The sequence below is a fragment of the Chionomys nivalis genome, chromosome 20, assembly GCF_950005125.1.
Source record: "Chionomys nivalis chromosome 20, mChiNiv1.1, whole genome shotgun sequence".
Lineage (NCBI taxonomy): Eukaryota > Metazoa > Chordata > Mammalia > Rodentia > Cricetidae > Chionomys > Chionomys nivalis.
The window spans coordinates 50,648,571-50,673,951 of NC_080105.1; the positions used below are offsets into that span (position 1 = coordinate 50,648,571).

The 25,381-nt window shown below is 46.6% G+C and overlaps 1 protein-coding gene across 1 annotated transcript in view; it reads right to left on the minus strand.

Moving 5' to 3' along the window:
• Positions 1-285: 285 nt before the first annotated feature.
• The window catches only part of Mcph1 (microcephalin 1), a 193,419-nt gene continuing 168,323 nt past the window's right edge, over positions 286-25,381 (minus strand). The window contains exons 13-14 of the mRNA XM_057752627.1: positions 12,080-12,317; positions 286-2,353 (exon numbers count right to left, since the gene is read on the minus strand). Coding sequence (XP_057608610.1) covers positions 2,298-2,353; positions 12,080-12,317 — 294 coding nt within the window. The 3' untranslated portion in view covers positions 286-2,297. The remainder of the gene's footprint in view (positions 2,354-12,079; positions 12,318-25,381) is intronic.

The following is a 25,381-nucleotide window of genomic DNA, read 5'->3' on the forward strand; positions in this document are numbered from 1 at the left end:
CTACCCAATTCAACCATAACATTAGGAATAATGTTAAAAAGGGGCTGGTGGTGATTTAACCCATTTAATACATTCCTGAAGTCATGCTAGGGAACCTCCTCATGACGGCATTAGATAGCTTCTGGTGGGGCTGGTTGCCAGAAAGATCAACCACATGTTTAGCGGGCAAGATCTCAATAGTCATGAGCTCCGGGGAGGGGGAGTTGAGTGAAGAACTGGAGACCGAAGGCAACCAATCAAGGATTTAATCAGCCAAGTCTGCATTAGGTCACACAAGGGGTTACCATTTGCATACAAACAGATTAATGGCTTTACACATGCAAACAGGGAGGGGACAGCAACTTGCTCTTGATGCTGACCTTAAGCTGGTAGCCTACAAGGGAATACCACCATGTAGAGGTACCTGTGAAATCTGGCTACTGACAGATTTATACATGCTTTCCTTTTGTCTTGCTTTGACTTCCACCCTAACTCTTTGCAGTGACCATCCTTGTCTTCCTTTGCTTCTCAGGACAATGCTATGTCCCTCTCAGGGCCTGGGTGTGGTACAGACTGGGTGCTGGCACTTTCCCAATGATCAACAGAACTGGGAGACTCCAAAGTTCATGGTACACGAATAACTTAGGGAATGGCTTGAACAAGTCATTTTTGGGACTCCTAATGCCTTCTTGGTGTATCCTCATGTGGCGGGGGAAGCAAAGAGCTTGCCATGAGGTCTCTTTTTAGGGTTCCATGACCTGGTCATTTCTCTAAAACCTCCTAACACTATTTGGGAGTGGTGACTTCAAGCTATGGATTTGTGATGGAAAACAGAATTATTCAGAGTATAGAAGAGGGAGACAGTGATAAATGGGGTATTTCTTGTTCTCATTGATCTACTCCTTCCAAGGCGCTTGAACTGCTGGATCACCCAGACACACGACACCACAAATTGCTGTAGATTTCAGAGGGCCGTTCCCACTGGGCTTCATTCCTTGACTTTATTCAGGGGATGGATAACAAAGCGGCTAACAGCCATGCCACAGAATACTGTTTGGCAACAAGAGGAATTGTCTGCTGACACACATGACATGAATGAATCATCAGAGCATTAATTACATGGTGAAAAGAAAGGCCAATGCCACAAAATCACATATTGTATGATTCAGTTGCTTATCATTGAAATGACAAAAGTTTGGAAGTAGAGACTTACTGAGTTGGAAACAGCAGCTGACATGAGCAACCAATCCCAACACAGAAAACCGCAATGGGCCGAGTCACACCTTCAAGTTCACTGAGATTCAGTATCTCTGTTAGGTGCCTGAGCAGCACGAGAATGTGGTGTCACATGAGAATAAGCCAAAATATGGGACATGGAGAGGAGGTCTGCAAGCTCCAAGCCAGTCTGGGCTGTATAGCAAGACCCTGTGCAGCACAAAGAAGAGGGTTCAACTGGATAGTGTATGCAAGCTTCAAATTGCAATGCAGTGTGGTCATCTACGAAGTTCACTCAGAAGAACTGTGCAATTGAATTACCCCTCAACACACACACACACACACACCCAAACACACTCACACACACACACACACAATCTTATAATACTTTTAAGTGAGTTTATAATTCTGTATTAGTCACATTCATAGTTATCCTTGGACAAACATGACACCTGGGCCATGGGCTGGACACCCCCGACATAATTCAGTCCCAGCAGCTGACTTTCCGTAGGCAAACTTGGGGTAACTATTCCGAAGGTCGACACAGTTGTGGCACAAAACTTTCAGGCCCATCATTCTCAGCTGCTCTGAGAAGCATCCAGAAGCTTAAGTATAATCTTAGTGATTCCTGGTTGTCCTTGCTATCTAGACACAGCACACAAATAAAGACCTCTGAGTCCAAGACAAGAAAGTTAGGGGGTCATTTGATCATTTAGGACTAAAGAATTTAAATCAATTTCCATTCTATTATTGGGAGTAAAGTATCTTGAAGACAAAGGTTCTGTGACCTCTTCATCATGGTCATTATTAGTATTGTGTAAAGAACCCAACTGGTGGCCATAAAGGCTTCTCTGAAATACAATATGAGTCACGAATGAGTTACATAAAAGAGTTTTGAAGATCAAAGCTGGAGAGGTAGCTTAATAGAATGCTTGCTTAGCAAGCCCTGGATTTAATCTTCAGCAACACCCGCCCCCCCATACTGAAGATAAAAACCGCAGCACACAAGGTAATGTGTGACATTAGGCCTTAAGCTGTATGCTGGTTCCTTCTCTCCAGGGTTGTTTTTCTTGAGTGTTGAGAACTGCTGCCATAGATGTCTCTCATTGTAGCAACTGGTAGTCGTTAAAGTCACAGACTTTGTGTTGGGTGATGGAATCTAAGCAGAGGAGGAAAAAGACAGCTTGACAGTTAAGATAGCTGGTTGCAACACAGGTAATCCTATTTATGTCTTATAAAATGACAGCTGAAATGTCTTAAATGTTTCAGGACTGGGCAGAGTCCCATTTGTCCTCAGAGTACACCGGACTTTAAAAGTAAAATAAAATAAAGCAAAGTAATTACTTCATGAATATAAGATGTACCAGTCATAGGGAGAGCTAGGTCAGCACAGAGTGGTGGCCACAATCCCTCTGCGATGGCTGGGATATGTACTGCTCCACAGGTCTGTGTTGAAAACTCAGTTTCCACCTAGTGGTTGCTGGAGCCTAGCAGAGGAAGTAAGTGTCTGAGGTGGGTCCCTGGCTGGATCTTGCCCTGGTACCCTCTCCTCTCTCCGAGCTTCTCAGTTGCCACAAGCTGCTTTGCTCTTCAATGTACACCCCTAATCGTGATGCTTTGCCCACCCATGGCCCCCAAATAGTAGAACCAGCCAACAGTGCACTAAGATTGCTGAACCGAGGGCTACGATATAGTCTCTCATTTTTCTCAGAATTCTGGCCACAGGAATAAAAGATATGACAAATATACTATCATTTTTCAATACTAAGAAGCTTACTACCCACAACTGTCTTCTTACTATAAAGAGAAAAAAGGAACACAGCAGACTGCGGGTACTCGCTGGCTGATAAGCTTAATTAGAATGGTTACATTGTCTCCCATCACAATCGCATAATCAGACAGAAGCCTCAAAGGGCCTTGAAGAGTGATGTTAATGAAAGATGGACAGCCATGATGGTTGCGTGGAACAGGTAGAAAAGGGGCTTCATTCTAGAAATTAAAAAATGAAGGGAGCCGGGCGATGGTGGCGCACGCCTTTAATCCCAGCACTTGGGAGGCAGAGGCAGGTGGATCTCTGTGAGTTCGAGACCAACCTGGTCTACAGAGTGAGTTCCAGGACAGGCTCCAAAACCACAGAGAAACCCTGTCTCGAAAAACCAAAAAAAAATAAAAAAATAAAAAATAAAAAATGAAGGGAAAGTAGGAGAAATAAAAAAGCTCATGTTAGTTTTGGTTTAAGAAAGTGTTCGAGAATTTACCTGTTACCTTCCTGTACAGACAAGCCTCTATATAAGAGTGTGAACTGGTGAGGGATTCCCTGGTGGGCTTGGCTCCAGAGGGGAGGAACACGCTGAGTAGCATTTGTGCATATATGTGCACTTGTGAACACACGCGTGCGCACACACACATTATTATGTATGGTAAAGACAGCTGTCAGTATGGGCACACCCTTCAGTCTACTGTGCAATGGTGAAAAGGTCCTTATGGTTTATACCTTTGCTGAGCTTGCCATGCTGCATTATGTTTTTGTTGCTGTCTTTTGTTTTTGCCTTTTCTTGTATACACCTGTGCCAGGTAAAAGCTACAGTCTTCTTTATGTGTTTACATTATATTGACATTTCGTTTAATTGTACCTGGGTTTTGAGCCTCAGGTGAAGATATGCTCTCTGTATCCTGTCTATAAAGTCATTCAGCCATATTTCCATTCAGGTTGTAGGAACTCTTTGGAGCTCTTTCAGTTTTACACAATGAATCTTACAGGATCACTTTATAAGGCCCAGGGGCGGGGGTGGGGGTGGGGGTGGGGGGAGAGGGAGGGAGAGAACAACCTGTCAAAAGGATGCCTCTTTCTACTTAATCTGAAAGTTCAATATAATCAAAACTTCCAAGTTTTATAAAAAGGAAATTAATATATTGACTCTAACATAGGAATACAGATTTGAAAAGGAGACTGGGGAAACAACAGATGAAGAAAAACCATGCTACTACTTATTTTCTCATATTTGTGAGCTGATACTTGGTTATGTGCATTTTATGTTTAGCACACCATGAAATTTGATTCACTAAGATTTTATTTTAGGTTTTTGATATCCATGTTGCAAAAAATGGGTGATTATACTTAGATCATTAGCCTTGAAAAATAGGGTGTATAACTTCCTTTTTTAGTTCTGCAATAATTTGTTATTTTTGGTAAAACCTACTACTAACATTATATAGGAGATATCATATCAGCTATACAAACTATAAATTCATCATTTAGCTATTTTGGCTGGACACTTCAACGCTATTGAAAGTACGCTCACAATACTGTGCAACCGCTAGCACTTACAAACGTTGAGAACTTTCTCATGATCCCAGACCAAATCTCTGTATCCACTACACAGCAACTTGCCACTCCCATGCTCCCTGCCATCGTTTCTGGCATCCTGGTCACATGTTCTGTCTCTGTCCCAGGGATATCATGAGCATGGGTTTGTCTTTCTGTGCCTGGCTTATTCCACTGAGCATAATGTCCACGTGGGGCAGGTATCAGGATCTCCTTTTGTAGGCAGGAGACACTACACCCTGTTTACATGCTGTGTTTGCCTTGCTGTTGGTTGTCAATTGATACTTAGGGTTGTTTCCGCCTTTTTGCCACTGTGAATAATGCTGCTATAATTACAGACATACACACCCTGTGAGACTCATCACTCATATTTGGGGTGGGATATGTATGCTAAGCAGTGGCCCTAGCTGTTGGGTGACATGGTAACAAGATGGTGTTTTCCTTAGTGGTCACAATACTTACATTTCCCTTAGCGGTTCCAATTACCCACATTTTCTTGAACAGTTTTTATTTTTTAACTTTTGGTCTGTGTGGGGGTAGTACCCATCATAATGGGTGTGGGGTTCTGGTTCCCATTTCCCCAGTGGTTAGTTTTGTTGACTTCTTTTTGTCATGGGCTGCAGATTTGGATTTTGTCTACATTCATTGTCCCATCTCTTAACACTGATCTTATTATTATTTCTGAATCACAGGCGGCTTAGGCATGCGCTTTATGAAACTGTCATTCTGATAAACTCTCATTTGTCTGCTTTTACTTCTGCTGCCTCCCTTCAGGGTCGATGAAGAACGCCCACCTCTTTTCCCGCCCACTCTCCAGTCCGTGAGGTGGTGAGGCTCCATCTTGCAAAGCCCCAGCAGCAGCAGCAGCAGCAGCAGCAGCAGCAGCAGCAGCAGCAGCAGCAGCCGCCGCCGCAGCACAGACTCGCTCTCCTCCCTGACTGTGGAGGGGGACCGAGATCTGGCCATCTACTACATGGGCACTTTTACACCATTCTGCAGATGGCTTTCCTCGACTGGGCATATTCTAGTGGCTGTCAGCCTTTAGAGGCTATGCCGATTTCCCACAAAGCTGGTTTGTATAACTGCTGCTCATTTTCTCACTTTCTGATGAGCCAGTTGAGCATCGGTCTGTGTTGTGATGGCGTCCCCTGTCCTCTGCAGCACTTTGGTGGATGGTGGGAGACACCCTGATTCTTTTTCACTCTCTGTGATGCCCAGTTGGCTTATGTTTTCCGCTCCCTGGTTTGGTTTTGGCATTTCATTTTCAAACTTATCAACATGAATTTGGTCATCAAACATCCCTACTATATGTGCAACTGTCTCGAATTTGCAGTATTGTTCATGGCCGCTTTGCCTTCCTTTCTCAGTATTGATTGCATTTTACTATTTAGAAGATGGGGCTTCACTACTGCCCAGCTTCATGGTCTTCTCTGTGTTGGCTTGTTAACATCTGGGAGGGTGACACTTCTCCCCCTGGGTTTCAAGGTGATCTTACTGCCACTCATCTTCTAGCACTGATGTTTAAGAAAGAACTGATGGTAAATTGAAACAGCATAATTTCATGCAACTACTGTTTTCCCTGCTGGAAAGCTGGGAGGCTCATTGTCTTTCGCTCTGGGGTGGGACACCTCAGCCCCAGGCCTGTTTGCCAGGCAACGCTCTGCAATATTCCAGTGGCAGATAATGGCAAGTCTACCAATCAGCAGCCTTACAATCAAAGGAAACTTCCACTACCAGTATAAACCCCACTCCTTATGAGGAAGGTGATGACCTGAAATCAGGTGGCTGCGCTGGTTTCTGGAGTTCTTTGTAATCTACCCAAATCTTCCACAGGGGACCTCAGGACTCAGTGAACTAAGGTAACCCAGGCTGTGATAACAGAGGACCCCAGGCAGGGTGAGGCAAACAGTCTTTATCTACTTCCTCACAGTTCTGCATTGATGCCTGAAGTCAAGGTGTTTCTCTTGAGGTCTCTTGATGGCTGATGGCTCCTGGCATCCCTACCACATAGCCTTTTTCTTACGCGTGGCTCCTCTTTCTTAGAAGAGAAATCATCCAATTGGATCAACATTCTCCTTTATGAGCACTTAACCCTTTGCCCTCTCTCACAGTCTTATCTCCAAATGCAGTCACACCCTAAGTTCCCTGTGGGCTTTATATCAACCACTTGAACCCCATCACTTGGTAAACTGCCTGGCAGACAACTGCAACAAAAACGAACCCAAGCCCAAGATATCCCAGAGTCACAAGAAAGCCAGCTTTCGGCCCAAACCCAGGGCATCAGTTAACCAAGCCAGCGAGCAAAGGCAGGATGAGTGATCAGTAGCAACGCACTAGGGGGTCTTTTAGACGCTGTTACTCGCTGGGGGTCTTGCTCAGGAGTGGGGCTGCTGCCGAGCTTTGTAAACCTCTGAGCTCTGCAGCAGGTTTTAGAGAGGTGCCTGTCACCTCACAAGTGCCGAGCACAACCATGCTAATGGCCACAGTGACTTCCCCCTGACGCACGTTCCTTCTGGAGGATATAAAATGCTGCTGCAGTGATACCGTTTCTGCTCAGAGCTGAAGACACAGATGCCTTTGTGGTCCAGAGGTGGCATTCTGTGCTGTGGGAGGCTGAAGGAACAACTGGCTTGAGATGAACAAGGGCGGCCAGGAAAGCTCAAGGACAATCACCTGGCGTATTGGGAGAGCTTAGGGGCCTTTTCTGAGTCTATTCTTTCCACATATTTCCCAAACCAAAGCTAAGATCCCGCGCCAGCAGCCAACGCACAGACTCTTATCTCCCTCAGTATGGCTGGTGGGCTGCTGGGTCTGGATTCCTGGGCAAGGATAAATTAAACACATGGGAAGGGGAGGGGCAGACTGGCCTCCAGTTCTTCTGGTTTCTTTTCTGGACCCTCAGCCTTCTGTGACTAGTTCTTATCTGTGCAACTGGGAAATGGGACAAGGTGAGCTTGGCCAACCCTCATGTGTCCATTTAATTATAAATCCCCAGGGAACATGTCATCCAGATTAGCCTTGATTCACAGAAAGCCACAGTTAACGCATTTAGCTGATCAGCCAGTGGGGACATAATGAATAGCCCAGGACAGCATGGGAAGGCCCCCAAGCTATCAGGGACCTTTTTCCTGAGAGCTCTGACATGGGCAATAGTCAAATGTTCTTTGTAAGCTGTGCGGAAGTCATGTCAAGGCTAAGCTTTCTTTTTCTGGCAGCTCTGTGGAGAATAGTGCACTATCTCCCCACAATAGCATAAACGTATGCCTTATCTCTTGAATGTAGCCCAGACAATTAAAGGGAGGCAGAGACTGGAATCAGTCTCACGAGAAAGGCCAAACCCATATTATTTAATAACATCGAAGGGAGGGGATGGCGTGACCAGGAATGACCGACCATAGCACCAAGTCACACATCTTGACAGCTCTTGGTGCAGAGTTCTGTGTGCCTCTTTCTCATCAGTTAGGGGCCTTAGACCCTGGGATCTTTGAGATATAAAATGGGAACTATACCTTGTGGGAGTGCTGAGGAGAACCCAACAATTAGGAAATAGTTTTAAATAACACCCATATTACTGACATTAGGACAGGTAGTGCCTGGTTCCTGCTACCAGGAATTTGATGTTTGTTCTCTTGTTGATTTTCATGTATATTCAAGTGCCCACAGGGGTGTTCTTGCTCAAAAATCCCCATTTCTCCTCCTGGTTGAATGATTCATGGAGAATGTTGGCCCAAGTACAGTGCTGTTTCAGGGAAAATGGGCTCTAGGGAGTGGACGGGGAACACAGATTCCTTGTAAGGCAGCGTGGCATCTGCCACCCTCTGTGGAGAGCGTGAGTAAGGCAAGGATTAAATGCCTCCTGTTGAATTCCACAGGCTGACATTCTGCACTCATTCATGTCCTATGTCAGCAACACACAATGGCCGGGAAGGCAGGATGCTCAATGCTAACGGTTCACCAGACAAGGCTAGAGGAATTCTTACAAGAATCTCTCACTTTCTCTGAGGCACTTCTCAGCAGGGTCACACAAAGCTCAACTATAAGAATAAATATAAAGCTATCAACCAAGAAAATGTAGCACACTCAGGCCTTGGGTTTTCATTTTGGATGAGAACTAACAAATTTGAAAGGGGATAGAAAAAGCTTTTAATACTTTTGGTCTGTTTGTTTCAAGACAGGGTCTCTTTGTGTAGCCCTGGCTGTTTTGGAACTCACTATGTAGATCAGGCTGGCCTCAAGCTCACAGGTCCCACTGCCTTTGCCTTCCAAGTGCTGGGATTAAAGGTGTGTACCACCATTGCCTGGACTTTTAACACTTTTAAATAAACATTTTATCCAACCTACCCTGAAGACTCATCTTGGGCTAAACTCATACTGTGTATTCCAGTTGGAATAAGCTTAACTGATGAGTACTGAATATTGCTTTCATAACATATCATGAAATAATTTTCCTTTCAAATCAATGCTTTAAAAGTTCCTGTTAATCTCTGTATATTTTTTTCTATTTACTCGTTTATTTTAGAGCATTCATACTTGGTAGGTAAGTGCACTACCATCAAACTGTATCTCCAGCCCCTCTGGGTATGTTTTGAGAACTAGAATCTCTTCTCTTTCTCTCTCTCTCTCTCTGCCTCCGTAGGATGACTCCACCCAGGGCCTTGTACAGAGTAGGAAAACACTCAATCCCTGAGTCTAATCCACCAGCCTGAGAATAAAATGTTCTCTAGAGAAATGTTTATAATAGTGTAAGTTTTGGGGAGTAAGAGCCTTCAAAGGACACACGTCACTTTGTTATGGCACTGGGGTGATAGCTCTATGCTCGCAGGGACGCTGTCACTCAGAAATCCTGGGAAGGCCAACCATAGCACACACCATGTCACATGCTCTTGTGTTGTCTCCTTTGGTCACCACACAAGGTGAGCAGGAAAAGATCAAGACAATGCAGTGTCTGGAGTGGACAGCAGGCATAGGACTCAGCTATGTTTGCCTATCTGTGCTTGGTGGACAGATGTGGAGGCAACACCTCTGTATGTGTACACCACGGCATCTGTTGGGTTATCATTCAATTCACAAGGAAAAACCGAGCTAATTAGTGTTTGAAAGATACATGGCTCAGGCTGTAAGACTTGGTGTGTTTGGGGGGTACTCATCTTACACAGGCAGGCCTGAAGCACACACAATACCCGGATGCTGCCAAGGGCAGAGAAGCTGGTGTAATCAATGCCAGGTCAGCAGCAGGACGTCAATTAGGGGGAGGAAAGGAGCAGAAACTAGGGTCCCGGAGCCAGCCCTGGCATGCAGAGAATGTTGCGGAGCCTTGGGTGGATGCAGCAGGTAGGCAGTCATCCCCTAAAACCATAGCCAGAGCCAACAGACAAAACAACCGGAAGAACTTAGCCTGGCTGAGACAGTGACTGTACAGGACGTGGGAGCAACAGGAAGGGCTGCCAGTCACCTAGCCTGGAAATAACAAGACTACAGGCTCGGTCTGGGGCCCTGAGTAGCACACAGCTCCCGAACTCTAGAACCAGTAGCTGTCGTTTCAGACTGGACACCAGGCATGCCCAGGCATGTTTTCAGGGCCCAGTTCTGGTCTGTAGTAGCTGTTAATTTGATGCACTTTTCCAAGAAACCAAACGAGAAGCCGGCTTCAGAACATGTGATGTCTGAAGGTTCTATTCTTGGTACTCAGAAGAGTAAACAGTGGCTTGGCTTTGGGACTGGAGCTAAATGGTAGTGTGTTTTTTTTGTTTTTGTTTTTTTTTAAATAGCTTATAAGGAAAAGACAAATTGCTCTATAGCAGGTAGTAAAAAGTACTTTTGATTGCCTTATTCAAAAATGTACAGGAACACTCATCAATCATTTAAAAGATATTCATAAAATGTATGCATTTTTGTGTGAATGTCACTTTGGAAAACAAGGTTGTCTATTTATCTATTCAAGGACAACATCACGAACAGAGTGAGAGAAGCTAGAACCTTGGGATTTAGAGATGAGGGTGAGATGGGGAAGGAGGGAAGAAGGGAAGAATAAGAAAACCAGGAGGAGGGAAAGCAGGAAGGAGGAGAGGGAGAAGGGGAGAGATAAATAAATACAGTGGGAGATAGTTTTGGAGGACCCAGCAAAAACTTCAGCCTCAGGAGAGAAAGGGAAAGAAAGGGAAAGGGGAAGACAGAAAGAGGAGATGACTAGGGAGGGATGGAGGGGAGGAGCAGGTGGAGGAGGGGAGCAGGAGGACAGAAAGAGGAGATGACTAGGGAGGGCTGGAGGGGAGGAGCAGGTGGAGGAGGGGAGCAGGAGGACAGAAAGAGGAGATGACTAGGGAGGGATGGAGGGAGGAACAGGTGGAGGAGGGGAGCAGGAGGACAGAGTAGAGAAGAGAGGAGGGAATGAGAAGGGGAGGAGATGGTTGGACTTCAGCCACAAGCGACAAAGGAAAGGTGAAAGAAAGGGACGAACACACACACACACACACACACACACACACACACACACACACACACACACGAGATAGCTCTGAAGGAACCAGGTAAGGATCTGTAAGTGGCGTAATCCATTGTTAGGGTGGAGCTGAGTCTTCCTATGTTCAAGTCCTACCCCCAGCACCTTAGAATGCAGATGTACTTGGAGACAGAATCCAGGGAAGGCATTACATCAAAACTAGGTCCCAGGTGGAATTCAACCAGTCTCACCAGTGTCTTTAAGGACGACGTGTGGACTCAAAGAAGCAAGTCACAAAGGGAAGGGATGTCACTTGCAAGCTTAGGGGAAAGTCATAGGGAATCTCTCTGATCCTACCTTGGCCTAGTCCTTGCAGGTTCCATGATGGTGAGAAAAAGACTGCTTCAGGTCTGCAGGACTTAGTCTTGGCAAACCAATACATTTGTCAGAATTTCAGGGATGAAGATTAAATTTATTCTCAAAGCTGAGTCTGGAGTTCATCCTGCCTGGGATGAGTCCATTGTAGGATGGTGAGCCCAGCATAAAAGGAGGGGAGAAGGACACAAAGGGAGAAGAAGGAGGCAGGACGACACCCCTGGGAAAGCTCACTCCTGGCTGCATGGCCTTTCTCCTCTAGAGAGTTCTGCAATCCTAAGTGGAATAACTGGTGAAGTCTGTCTGTCGCTATCATACGTGTAGATAGCCTCCTATGGCCAGGTCTAGTTTAGTATCTTTTCCTCCCTGGGAATCTTAGGTAGCATCTAGTACAGGTACCTAACTCAAGAGCCAGTGTACCGTGGTCACACGGTGTTCACAGGTTGAGGATGAGTGGGCTCTGAGTGAGCAGGTTTCCTATATGTGCTGAGAGGGCGAGGCCCAGTGCAATCTCCTCTCCTTATGAACTGTCATTCAGCTGGCAGTAAGGGGCAGGTGTGTCCATGACTATTAGGGAAGACGCCTGGAGGCTGAGCTGGTAATCTCAGGCCCAAACCACATAGGCACCGTCTATGTCTCCCAATGCCCGTTCTTACTACCAGGACAACAAAGCAGTAGTCTCTTTAAGCTCCTGATGGCCTTGTGACCAGCAGCACCCTCCCCTGTCCCACCACCTGGGTTCCTACCTAAGACCCATTTCTCCGACAGGTACTGGATCCTTGGTTCCTTCTTGCCACGGTAGGGACCAATGATGAGGCTGGCCAGCTGAGGGGTTGGGCTGACGTGGCCACCACACAGGAGTACCAGTTCACACAGCTTGGCTCTTGGGGGGCTGCTGGCTGGTGCAATGAACATCTTTGGCTGATTGGCGAAGAGGGTTCCTTGATATCGCTGGGTAGACAGCTGGCGCTCAAGTCTGCAGACCTGCGGAGGGAAGGAAGTCAGTGGGGGCAGAACTCACTCAGTGTGGAGAGCACGTTAACAGTGAAGCTGATTTCTCTTTTCGAAAATAAACTCAAGGTAAGGTTGCTGTATTAGTCAATTTCTGTCAGTTTGGCAATGTATCTGAGACAAACACCATCGGGGAAGAAAGCTTCCTTTCAGCTCATGGTCTCAGGGTGTCATTTCATGGTCTCAGGGTGTCAGTTCATGGTTTCTGTGCTAAGCAAGGTAGTTGGGAAACCGAGTGCAGAATAGAGTACAGTTAGGGGAAAAAGTACACCCCAGTGACCAACTTCTTCCAACTAGTTCCTGCCCCCTAAAAGCCCTTCAGTCATGAACTCATGCATAGGTTATTTCTGCATTCACATCTTCCCAATCTAATAACTTCTCAAACACCACAGCCAGCTGGAGATCCAGACTTCAACACACCAGACTGTGGGGTCCCACTTTATCCAACTCACAAAAGCTATTCTATTCCATTCTGGGCAAATTTTACATTCTCAAGACTCAAGAAGATGACAATATGAAAGACGTTTTCCAGAGCGGACAGGGCTAAAACTCTAGGAATACAAATGTACAGAAGAAATGGGTTGGCTTCTGAATTATCACAATTTTAAAAACCAAGCATTAAAGAGTAACCAAGTACATCTCTGAGGACTGTTGGAGTGACTTGGAGGCCTGTGAGGTGGGGGAATCTATGGTTGTCATTGCCTTTGCCATCATTCAACACTAGGGGCTCCAGGGCTCTGTGGCAAGGGACTAACAGACTCTAGATTCTTTCAGATTGGCTACCAGGTGAGAGGGCAAAGGGATAGAAAGAGAATGTGAAGGGTAGTCTTCAGAGAGAGCAGTGTACATGTCGGGGAGGGGACCCTAGGAGATGTTTCAATGAGTCATTATGAAAACAGTTTGGAGGGTGTTTTAGACAGCATCTGAGAAAGTGTCACAGACAGTGGGAGGCATTTGGGAAGCAGACAAGTGAATCTGTGCTCCCGTATAGTGTGATATAGTTGTAGTGACCATCTGGTCGACTCAAGGGACCCAGTGGACCAATAGAAGGCCCATTATTTTAAATACATTATACTAATAACAGACTGATAAGGACTTTCTTCTTAAGTGCAAATAGCCTTGGAGTTATTGAGAGCTATGTATTTTAAGTATTTTAGTCTGTTTCCCCAATAGCTGGGATCACAGCTCAGGGAAATTGAGCTCTTGAAAAGAGTGAAGCCTTGGTGGAGCTCTGTTTGAAGGGCGAGAGACCCTGCAAGTTCCTCCGTTTACCCCGCCCATGTCTCCCCACCCTGTTTGCATACTACAGTGGTGTTTTGTTTTGTTTCAGAGGCAGGGTTTTGCTGTGTCAGTCAGAGAGGCCTGGAACTCTTCATACCCTGGGCTGGCCTCAAATTCTCTGTCTCCTGTGTCTATCTCATAAGTGCGGGGATTATGTGAGAAGGACCACACCTAGACCTAGGGTAAAGAGGGCCCCACTGTGAAAACATAGCTGCACTATCAGGGTAGTAGGACCCACTCGGTATACTTTAACTTAGTTATAAAATTTCTTTTCTCCTCTTTTCCTTGGGATTTTCTAATACTGGGCGTTGAAAATGTGCCCCTGACTGGCACAGTGAGGAACACACCAATATTCCTGTGAGAAGGGCAGTGGGGCGATTGTTAGATGAAGAGATGAGGCTGAAGCAGGCTCAGAGAGAGCTACTCTACCTACACGGTGAGTCAGATGCAAATAATAATCCACGGCCGACACTATCCACCAAGTTCTTGAGCTGCTGGACTAGGCTGTGGTGAAACAGCAGCCCAAGAAACAATATCCAGGGCATAGCCACGTATTTGAAACAGTAATTAGAAATTTGACCCATGACTGAAGCAAGAAGGATACAAAGTAGAAAGTCAATGTTTGTACAGTAGACTTCATCTATTAGTTCACTAAAATCTTCTCTTCCATAAAGGCAGGCAGGAGACGTGGATGTTCTGGGAGTACACTAACTTCTATGTTCTACACAGGGCCGCTTTCCAGTCCAAAGACAGGCTGGTCTGATCCACGTCAATCAAAGTGATCCCCTTTCCTCTGCAGATGGCATACTCGCAGTCAATGGGATCGAAGACTAAGTGGGACGTTTCCCTCACCATTACAACACCAAACACCCTGTGGACTAAACGGTCGTGTATGTGTGTGACACATGCAGTTATTGAGCCCTTGGGACATGATGGAAATGGATGAATGGGAAGATGAAGAACCTACCTGAACCAGCCAAACCGACACATCCTTCTTCTTTCCTTACATTAGAAAACCAATTCCAAGTGTGTGAGCTACCTGTTTTTTTTTTTTTACTTTTTCTTTCCAGAAATTAAAGTATCTGAATGATCTCACTCAATCAACTACTCTTAAGGATTTGCTGTGAATTTATTAATCCATTCTAAAATTCTCACACAATGAACACATATACACTTACAATATGGTATTTTAAAACAACATGGACACATGTGAAGAAGACAACTGACATCAACTTCTGGCCTCCACATGCACCCCCACCACATGAACTCCCATACATATGAACACACTCACACATGAACAAACAAAAGGGCAAAGCTAAAAATAACAGTTTGTAACACCAAATCGGAGTGAGTCTATCAAGCTGAAATCTGTTGAAGGAGAACCAGAGAAGCGTGTTGTATAGATCAGGGACACTGGCTTTCCTGTTGGGGAGGGAAAGTGTCTTCTTGCACACAATTGCACCACATGTCCCCAGGCAGAATTTGCGTCGCCATCTACGGAGTCCCAAAGTGGCTCAAAGGCCTTCAGAGCCAGAATCAGGTGACTAAGAAGGGCATGCTCAGGTTACATAGTTCAGTTTTCCAGTGAAGCAGGTTCTTCCCTGCAGAGTCTACAACCTCTTTAGAAGTCAGGATGGACGACAGGCACGGCAATGCACATTTGTCATGCCAGCCCTCAGGAGTCTGGGGCACGCGCAGTGACAGTGGAAGGCCAGCCTCAGTTACACAGCGATCCACATTCTAGGCAAAAAATCTTAGAAGGAATGGAGTTCACTGACACCCAGACTCAAGCAGCCTTTAAAGTGATGTAAAGATATTTCACACATATGTATTTATGGACAGGAAAGCGAAGAAGCAGACAGAAAATGACTGCTTCTTGCTCTGAGCTCTTATTCCACACTACTGGTGGAGGTTAGCAGTGGTAGTGCCAGCTGAGGTCAAAAATGGACTCTGATTTGTCCTGAGCAGAGGCTACTGATTCACCAGGGTTTAGCTCAGACCCTTCAATCTGTTTACCTAGAAGTCAGCCATGGTAGACTGTGTACTGTTGAAGCAGAACAGAATCCTGCAGGCTTCTCGCTCCAAGGAATCCTAGCTATTTGTTCATGATCAGGAACTAAACCTTGGCAGGGGCTGATGGTTCACTCACTGCGGCCAGGGCAGTGGATTTCTATTAGTGGGGAGCTCACCTGCTGAGTCTCTCTGGCTCACTGATGGGACATGCAGGACCCTGATGGGCCACCTCTGGGAGAGGCTGCAGGAGGAGGCCTGCCGGAGGCCATCTGCTAGCCACAGGACAGTCAGGCTTTGAATCAAAGGCTTTGGGCCCCACAGTGCTGGCCTTTCCCAACTATGCTTCTCACCACTACCAAGGAGACGAATCCACACCCAGGTCAAGTGAGATAATGGCACACCTGGTTCCCCAAACAAGCTTTCCATAGCCTGACAATAACACACACATGTTGGGCCTCAGCCTGATGACTCTTCTGAGAAGCATGGGAAACACAAGCAGGCGGCACTGTCAGTGTATCTTAGATCTGGAATACGGGGCACTTGCCACCTCCCTAACTGGTGAGGAGCTGGCCATGTCAGCTCTGAGTACTGGGGCGGGCCTCTAGGACACTCACATGGGTGCCCACGTCCTGGGTCAGGACTTCTGAACCCACAATGGGGTCCACTTCATTAGTAACCTGCTTTACTCCTGTAGAATGGGATTGGAGGGTTGCTAATGCTTTCCCTCTGAAATGTGCTCTGCCCATTAAGCCAATTCCTCAAGTGTACTGCCAATGAGCCTGGACTTTTCAGATGGCTGGTGCCACACTCACAGAACTGGACATGAAAAATGTCAGTTTCTTGCATGTTAATTTAAAGGGTATGACCTTGCCTTTTCAGCTTTCTATTTTATTTCCAGTTGTTTTTTTTTCCCTTCAAGGACAGCATGCCTCTTCTTCTGTGAATCCTTATCTAATGGGCTCTACCCTCAAATCCTTCCCACCTGACTTACGTTAAGGGCATTTGGTGCCGCTGGTCATGCGTGGCCATGCACACCAGCACTTAGTGTCCAGGGTACAGAGAGAAGATGATAACAACCCATACATGTGACCAAGACTGGAGAGAGGACTCGGAGTCAGGTGGGAATGCAGGATGCACAGAGGACATGGAATCTCTCAGCCTGCTAGAGAAGGAGGCAGGTGCTGTAATTGTTAACCTAGCAAGAAAAGTAACTTTAGGGGCTGGCGAGATGGCTCAGTGGTTATGAACACTGACTATTCTTCCAGAGGACCTGGGTTCAATTCCTAGCACCCACATGGTAGTTCACTACTGTCTGTAACTCTAGTTCCAGGGGACCTGACACCCTCATATAGACATACATGCAGGCAAAACACCAATGCACATAAAATAAAAGTAAATACATTTTAGTTAAAATAACTGAAGACCGGGTGCACACATGGCTCAGTCAGTAAAGTACTTACTCTGTGAACACAAAGACCTGAGTTCAAGCCCTATAACTCACAGGAAAAAGCCAGATGTGGTGGTATGTGCTTGCAGTCCTAATGTTGGAGAGATGGGAACAGGCTGATCCCTGGGGCTTACTGCCCAGCAACCTACCTTACCTGGTGAATTCCAGGTCGGGCAGAAACCCTGCCTCAAATAAATCAAGGCAGGGGTTGGAGAGATGGCTCAGCAGTTAAGTGCACTGACTACTTTTCCAGAGCACCTGGGTTCTATTCCCAGAACCCACATCGTGGCTCACAATCATCTGTAACTTCAGTTCTACGGGTTCTGATCCCCTTTTCTGTCCTCCTCAGGCATCAGGCACACACATGGTATACAGACACACATGTAGGCAAAACATCCATACACATAAAGCGAAAAAAAATCAAGGTGGCCAGGCATGTAAGCACAGATCTTTAATCCCAAAACAGAGGAGGCTGAGGCAGGGGGATCTCTGTGAGTTCTAGGTAATCCAGGGCAATACAGTGAGTTCCAGGACAACCAAGGCTATAGAGTAAGGCCCTTTCTCAAAAAACAAACAAGCAATAAACTATAAATAAATAAATAAAACCCCAGACAAAATTATCCAGGTGGAAAATATCAAGGTGGATAGTGTCAGAGGAATGACACCACATGTGTGCACATGTATGTACGTGGATACTCCCTCTCTCTCTCTGAATATTTCTCCCACTGGCGGAAATGATTCCCTTCTCACTTCTCGGAGGGCTCAGCTGTCTAGGTGTTTTGAGGGGAACTGCAGAGGCAGGAGAACCTCACTCCACTGTGTGTACAGATCCTGGAGGCACCAGAAGGGGGTTTGGGGAATCCAGAGAGTTAGAGAGAATCCCTAGTGCTGTCCTACCTAGAGCAGTCACCCCTGGCGAGGCAGCTACTTCATCGGAGTGCGAATACCGAGAATTTGTATTGAAGAATACGGAGTACCCAGAGCAGGGTGGGGTCTTTAGAGGGCACCTTCATGATATCTTTCACCGCATGGGGGGGGGGAGGAACAGGACACAGAGCTCCTCTGAGCATTATAGAGAATCTGACAGCACTCCCTGGCAAATCCTGCTTCCACCGACTCTTCACACTGCTCAGGATGCTGTCACTGAACTCATTCGGGCTCTCCTCGCCTGCTCTTCATTCTCATGTTGGGTCACTGGTAAGTCCAATGACCATCTGTCCAGGAGAATAACAAGCTCCACTCTGAGAGCACAGAAACGGGAAGACGGTGCGCTTTGTTTCTCAGTTGAGAGTACAATACGACGTCTCATTCAAAGAGGAGACTGGGACCTGGTGGTGGTGGTGGAAAAGGAGAAGAAAGCACCTGGCAGGGCACTTCAGGTGACAGGTGCCTAGAGCTTGGCACCCTCCAACATATAGCCCAGGATCGCTGGAGTGTGAATGTGCAGGATGTGGGGGAGGGAGGTAATAAGAAAAGACAGTTTTTTTTTTTTTTTTCCCAAGTGTTTAAGAAGTGACCATGGGATGAGGCTGAATAAGCAGGCATCAAATCAACATGATCACACAGTGGGAGGAGGTTAGTTAGCAGGGCCACCAAAAAACTCATTACGTAGTGAGTTCCAGGCCAGCTTGAGGAACAGGATGAAAGCCTATTTGAAAACAAACAAAATCAATCACTCAATCAACAAACTCCCCCACATGAGCAGCAGGTTATATCATTGACTTTTAAGTTAGAAGGATTGCCCTGGAGAAAAAATACACAGTGCAGGATGGAAAGGCCAAAGGGAAAGACTGCCATGATTTTAGCAGGAAATGAAGATGTGAAGGCTATGAGCTAAAGAAGGAAGAGAGCTCAGGAGAGAACGAGAAAGCAACTCTACTTAGAACCTAGCCACGTTATTAGCTTGTTATGTACAAATGGGGAGGTTAGCACGAACCACAGTGCAAGAGCCTGTGTGATACCTGCAGGAAGATTCAGCCATTAAGGTTCGAAGGTTTCCAGTACTGTATCTTTTCCCCAAGTTCAACATCAACATGAAGGAACTACAGGTGTTTAGAAGCTGGAGACCAAATTGCTTTCTATTGTCCATGCAGCTGCGTGCGGACATGGCCTTACACCCACAGTCATGTGACTTTAAGTTGCCAGCCACTCAAGAACTCTTGATGAAAGAAAGAACTCATCTCTAGCCCCTCTTCCTTCTTGTTCCCTGCCCACCACACCTGTCTGGTATCCAACCTTCAACACGGCATGCCGTTTCTCACACGCAGTCACAACACTGCTTTCTGACTGATGACAGTGGAACAATAAACAGGACATTCTGCAGCCTCCCTGGGGACTCAGTGACTGGGGGTGGACTGTTCCCAGGGAAAGCTAACAGTCCCCACTGAGCAAGACTGTGTCCTGCTTGCCCACCTGAGGACTGCCTGTCATTCTCCGCATCCTCCTGATTACCTCACATCCACAACTGAAAACACGGATTTCCCCATTTACCTGCCACTTCCCCGCTCCACTCTCCTGGGCAGATGCTTTCTCTGTGTCTCTTTGTTCTTTCTCATCCTCCCTACAGTCTTTGTTTCCACTGCGTCCACAATGTCACCTGCCATTCAGGTCCCTTTAGTGTTGTAGACAAGCATCATAGTCTTCACAGCACACGGCATGGCATGGACCGACCCCACCTTCCTCTGGAGTAATTTCCCCATCCTGTCCATAGTGCTCCCTCTGTTGTTAGTCACTTCACTGGCTCTTTCTTGCCCTGACTTCTGAATGCTGAAGACCCTGGTATCAGCCCTGGATGTTCTTTTGTTCTGCTCTTCCCATAGCTCCAAACAACCATCCTCAAAGGTCCTTTCTTAGCTGCTGATGCCCAGATTCTGCCTTCAGTAAAGACTCTTCCCATCCACTGCCCCAATTCCTACCTTGTGTATGGGAGCAGAGAGGTGAATGATCCACCTCTCTGCTCAAATCATAACTTGCTGTCTTGCTTCTCAGCATCTTCTGGGTCTGCAGCCTTCCATCTCAATCTTGGGTGCTGAAGTCCAAACCCTAGGGTCAGACTCATGGCCTCACTTCCTTTCTTACGTCCTACGTCGCTGGACCAGGGACTGACTGGCTTCACCATCAAAACACTGCTGAGGCCTTTGCCACTGCTGTTCAAGTGAGGACAAGTACAACTTTACTGCTCCAGAGGAAGCCGCCGTGCCTATCTCTTTCCTGCCAGCCTCCTTAGCAACTCTTCTCGTCACAGTGGGAATTTCAGAATCAGAAGCTTGGGATCGCAAATCTGGAATGTTGGTGTGTCATTTCACAAGGGCGAAAGCTGAAGCTCCCTCAGTGGGCAGCAAGGCCCTCACCACTATGGACCTGCACTGCCCATGCCTCTCAGGCAGCCACGCCCACTCCTGGCTCCTGACTGGTCTGCCTCATGCTCTTGCGCTTACCCCGCTACTTGAGATATTCTGCCTTCCCACCTAGGTGACTTTGCAGCTTACTCAGCAAGGCCTGTCCTCTAAGCACTAAGGGTGCCCCTCGGCCGTGCCCTCTAAGCACCGTGGGTGCTCCTCTGCTCTCAAAACTCTCCCCCTCCTGTGAGCTTGGTCTGCTTTTCCTTCTGTCAAAATTTCCGGCACCTTCCAATGTAACAGATCATTTATTTTGTGTTATTTCTCGTTTCGCCTGCTGGAACCAAAGGCAAGAAATGGCTGCTTTGTCCAGTGGTAGTAGACCCCAGTGTTCTCGGCAACACCTGACATGCAGTGGGCCCTTAGCCACTTTTGCAGTTAATGGATTTCTTGGGTAACTGTGGGGTATGGCATGCAGGAGAACCAGGGCTCTGTGGAATTTCAAGAAAGCTCCAACTTGAGCTTGGGAAGCAAAACATACTTTAGGGGCCAAGTCAGGCAGGAATGAAGAGAGGGAAGACAACTTAAGGCTCAAGACTGGCAGATGAGACGATGCATGGAAGGGATGCACGGAAGTTGTAGAGATGGGTGAGCCCCAGGTGGATGAGGATTCACTGAGGGAGTGGGAAAAGGAGGGAACACTCTTGGGGACCATTACAGCAAAGCACCACAGGCAGTAAGTGAGGGGCCAAGAGAGTTGGGAGAGGTAGCTGGCCATGAGCAGGTTGCTGGGGGACAGCAGGCCTGGCAGGGGGAGGACTCGGGTTGTATTCATCCCTTTTCTCAGGGTTCTGATGCAATACTCGACAAAGCGACCTGAGAATGACAGCGTACATTAGGGGTTGCCACTCTCAGAGGGAAAGGCATGGCTGCAGGGGCAGGGGAAGGCTGGCCACACGGCACGTACAGTCATGAAGCAGAGAGGAGAAAGCTGGTGCGCACACCGTGTCCTTAGCATTCAGCTCTGGCCCCTAGTCTGTGGGATGGAGCTTGCCCACCGTCAGGGTGGGTTTTCTCACCTCACTTAGTCTAGAAATTCCCTTACAGACATGCTCAGAGGTGTGTTTCCTTGGTGATTCTAACGAAGTTACCCAGTGCAGATGTGACCATTGGGATGTTGCAGCTCCATAGACTTCCTAGCCCGTGGGTTTGTAGAGTTCGAAGCTGGGAACATGTACAGGGCCAGGGAGGACAGGGAAGGGCTACACGTGTCCTGTGCTCCTGACCCACGTCTTGCCTCAGGCATTTCCTCTTTTCACTTTTATTCCTCGGTAACATCTTTTGTAATAAACCCACAGATGTAATTTGGTGTTTTTCTGATTCCTCAGCTGTTCAAGCAGGTTATCAAATTCCGGAGGGAACTTAGCATTCACAGTTGCTGAGTCAGATGTCACAGGGGGACCCAGCTTGCCTAATGCTCACTCTAGGTGATAGAGCTCAGAGTCTCGGGACACCCAGTTGGTGTCCAGAGCAAAGGGCTGCTTGGAGTGGAGGCCCCACACAGCCAATGCTGATGTGCTGTGGGCAAGGACAGCAGAAGGCAGCCGCAGTCCGTGAGTTTAGAGGACCAACCGCTCCTGGGGCAGCTCACAGCTGGGCAGTGGGCTTGTGGCTCAGCTGTGCACATGCAGCAACAGTCACCAGAGGACTTCACCTCTAACTTGCCACTTAGAACTTGCGAGTTTTAAGCGTCTAATTTGAAACTGCTCATGAGCATTTTTGGAAGAACTATAAAAGTTAAAAAAAAAAACAAAACAAAACGAAACGTGTCTTATAGTCTTAGTTGGGGTAAACACGCCAATACCACACACATTCTCAAGGTCACACACAAAATCATGCTCCTGGTTGTCACCAAGGGTGCTCTGGCTTTGTATCATCACCCTGTGTGTGTGCCCTGAGCTTTCTGCACAGATCTCTGTAAAGGCTTCTGTTCTCCCACTAGACTCTGGGCGGTAAAATGCTTATTTAACTACTGCCATAAATTACTCAGCACGGAAACACACCATACGAGTTTAAAAGTAGAGTGACATGGAAAAGCATTTTTAAAAGCTTGTCACACTTGGAACAAAACGCTCTGCTCCGAGGGATTACTGTAGTCTGCTGATAAGCACTCCAGTGCCTAGAGACGTGGAGGGCACGAGGCCACAGAGCGAGGAAGGCCCAGCCTCTTCCCGCACAGGGATCAGGAACCTCTGCTGAGTAGATCTCCCCCTCCCTAGAGGCTACACCCAGCATGTGGCACATAGGAGGACCACCGGACTAAAACACTGGTACTTCCCAGTCCCACCACGCCTCTTTCTGAGTGTGTGTGTGTGTGTTTAAGCAGTTTCCTTGGAGCCTGATCTGTGAAGTTAGCTCACACATCGTTGCTCATTTAGTCATATGCTACAAACTGTTGGCTTCTGTTGGACACATCCAAAGATGTCTAAAGTGTGTGTCTCCAATATATGCCATGTTCTATTTGAATTGATTTTGTTTCTTATTTGAGCCCCCTTCCTGAGGCCACCATGAAGCTCCCTTTGACAAATCCTCCAAGAACACCCACTATTATCTCTTTAGAATCTCTCCTGTTCCCAGAAGCTGAGTAACAAGAGGGCAGGCCTGGGCTCAAGGAAGAGGACAGGCTTCAGTCTCAGCCCTGTTGTGTGGACTTCAGTAAGCCCTTACCTCTCTTGACTACCAACTTCAGAATACACTCTCACACCATCTGCTCAGTAGAAATGCTGGAAGGAAAACTGCAAACGCAGACATGCCAGTGCGTATTACCACAGCCTTCCACCCATTCACATTCATGAAATATTTGCACTCTGCATACCTGTTAAACCATTCCAGGTACATTCCACAAAATACCCAATGGTTATCAACTTCCTGAGGCAGAGACTTCCACTATATAACATTTTACAGTCAATGAGACTGACATCTAAGGCATCTTGACCAAGGTGACAAGCGGGTAACGTGGTAGGAAATATTCAAACTAGATCTGTCCTACCGGGTAGAGCCCATGCCTTTGGTTACAGTGCACAGTGCCTTGAAGACGCGGTTGCTCAACCAGGAGCTGTCTGAAAGAATGGTGGCTTTTCTAACTATCAGTTCTCTGTCAATGTCTGAAGATACCTGAGTCCTTTATTCTATATCCACAACCCAAATAGGTCTAAGTTTATTATACTTCCCTGTCAAACTTTAAGTTTGACCTTGCTAGTTTGGGACTTAAAACATGGATATTTCATATGGTGTCTTGGCTCTTCCACATTCTAGGCTGGGAACCTCAAGCTATACAGCTGGTTATATCAAGATGCAGGTGATGACCTCCGAGAGTTGTAGTGGAGGCCACCTTTAATTCTCTTAGCCTTGTCATCAAATGTCTGCTTAATGCACTTGAATCCCTTGACAATGTGAGATACATCATGGATCAGCTGGATTCAGTGTGCTGAATGAGGAAAGATTGATATGTTGGTTGATTTCAACATTTCTTTCAAGAAAGATTATGGTACCTCTGAGGAGTCAGAAGTGCACATGTGTGTATATAAGTGACATTCAGATATTCATCCATAAAGAATTCTTATACAAAGCCCAAGGTGATAAGCCAATAACCACGAAGACTCCAAATACTAGACAATGCAGCCCTCCCTGCTGCTTAGGCTGTGTTCTGAAATGTGAGCTCCAAGGATGGATGGGAGGCGAGTTTGCCTCTCATGCAGTAGCAACTCAGCCTTGAACATCTGTATCTGGTTAAGTGGACTGGACTCAGGAACATTTAACAGGCTGATGACTGGGAGATGAGAGCATGTCAGAGAGGGGTGATGTGAAGGACAGCGACAAGAGTGCAAGTGATTCAGAGAACCCTTATGTCCTTGGCAGCGGTGGTCTCAGGCAAAGCATGTGTTGTTGACTCTGAGAGTATGGTTTATATAATCTCCCTTGGTTTTAACTCGAAATAAAATGAGACACATTGCAAAGAACATACTAAGAAAAAATGTGCGGTGAGGACAGAGGACACAAGTGTTGGGAGGTAAAAAGCGCTGGATGTCTGCATCAGTCTGGGGTGGTATGTGGGTGGCATTACTTTGATAACGAAACTCCCAGTAAATACAGAGTCTCTGTATTGTGAGGGAGACAAAAGGGCTGTCACTCACCCATAGCACTGGCCGAAACCTTCACTTTACGAGAAAAGGCACAAGGAAGGGCCGAAGGAGGGTCACTGCTGGCCCAGTGTTTCTAAGAGTCATGTACAAATGACACTTGCGGTTGTCCGGGATGATGATTGGCTTGGCCAAGGCAGAAGCGGTTTCCTGACTTTTGCTGAATGCTACTCAGACAACCAGTGTCAGAGTCTGGTGTGTGCCAAACTTGGATTTTTAAAGCATCATTTGAGCTTAAAGGCTGCATAAGTGATGGGAACATAGCTGTCTGGGGAATCCACAAATAACTTCCAAAAAGTCATAAATCTGTGTTTCATGCCTCATAGTGTTCAGCAACTTCAAGAAGTATGTCAGAATTTGAACTCATTAGGTACTTTTTTCTTTCTTTCTTCTTCTTTTTTAAAAAGTCTCACACTACAGCCTGGCCTGGAACTTTCCCTCATCCTCCTGCTTCAGTCTGCAAAGTGTTGCGATTCCAAGTATGTGCCAGTTCCCATTCCACCCCACCCCCCACCAACCTGCCCGGCTCTCCCCTTCGGAGATCTGAGGCTAGTTTCTACATATATTTCAGTACTAACCATGTGAGCTACTCTGTGGTGTGTGGTCCTGAACTGCCTTGTTTTTAATTCTCATTTTAGAAGTCTCAATACCTATGGAAATCAGCCCTTGGTTTACAGAATCTTTATTTGAGCCTTTAAAACCATCAGGTAGGGTCATCAAGATGGCTCAGTAGGTAAAGGCATTTACTGCTAAGTCTGA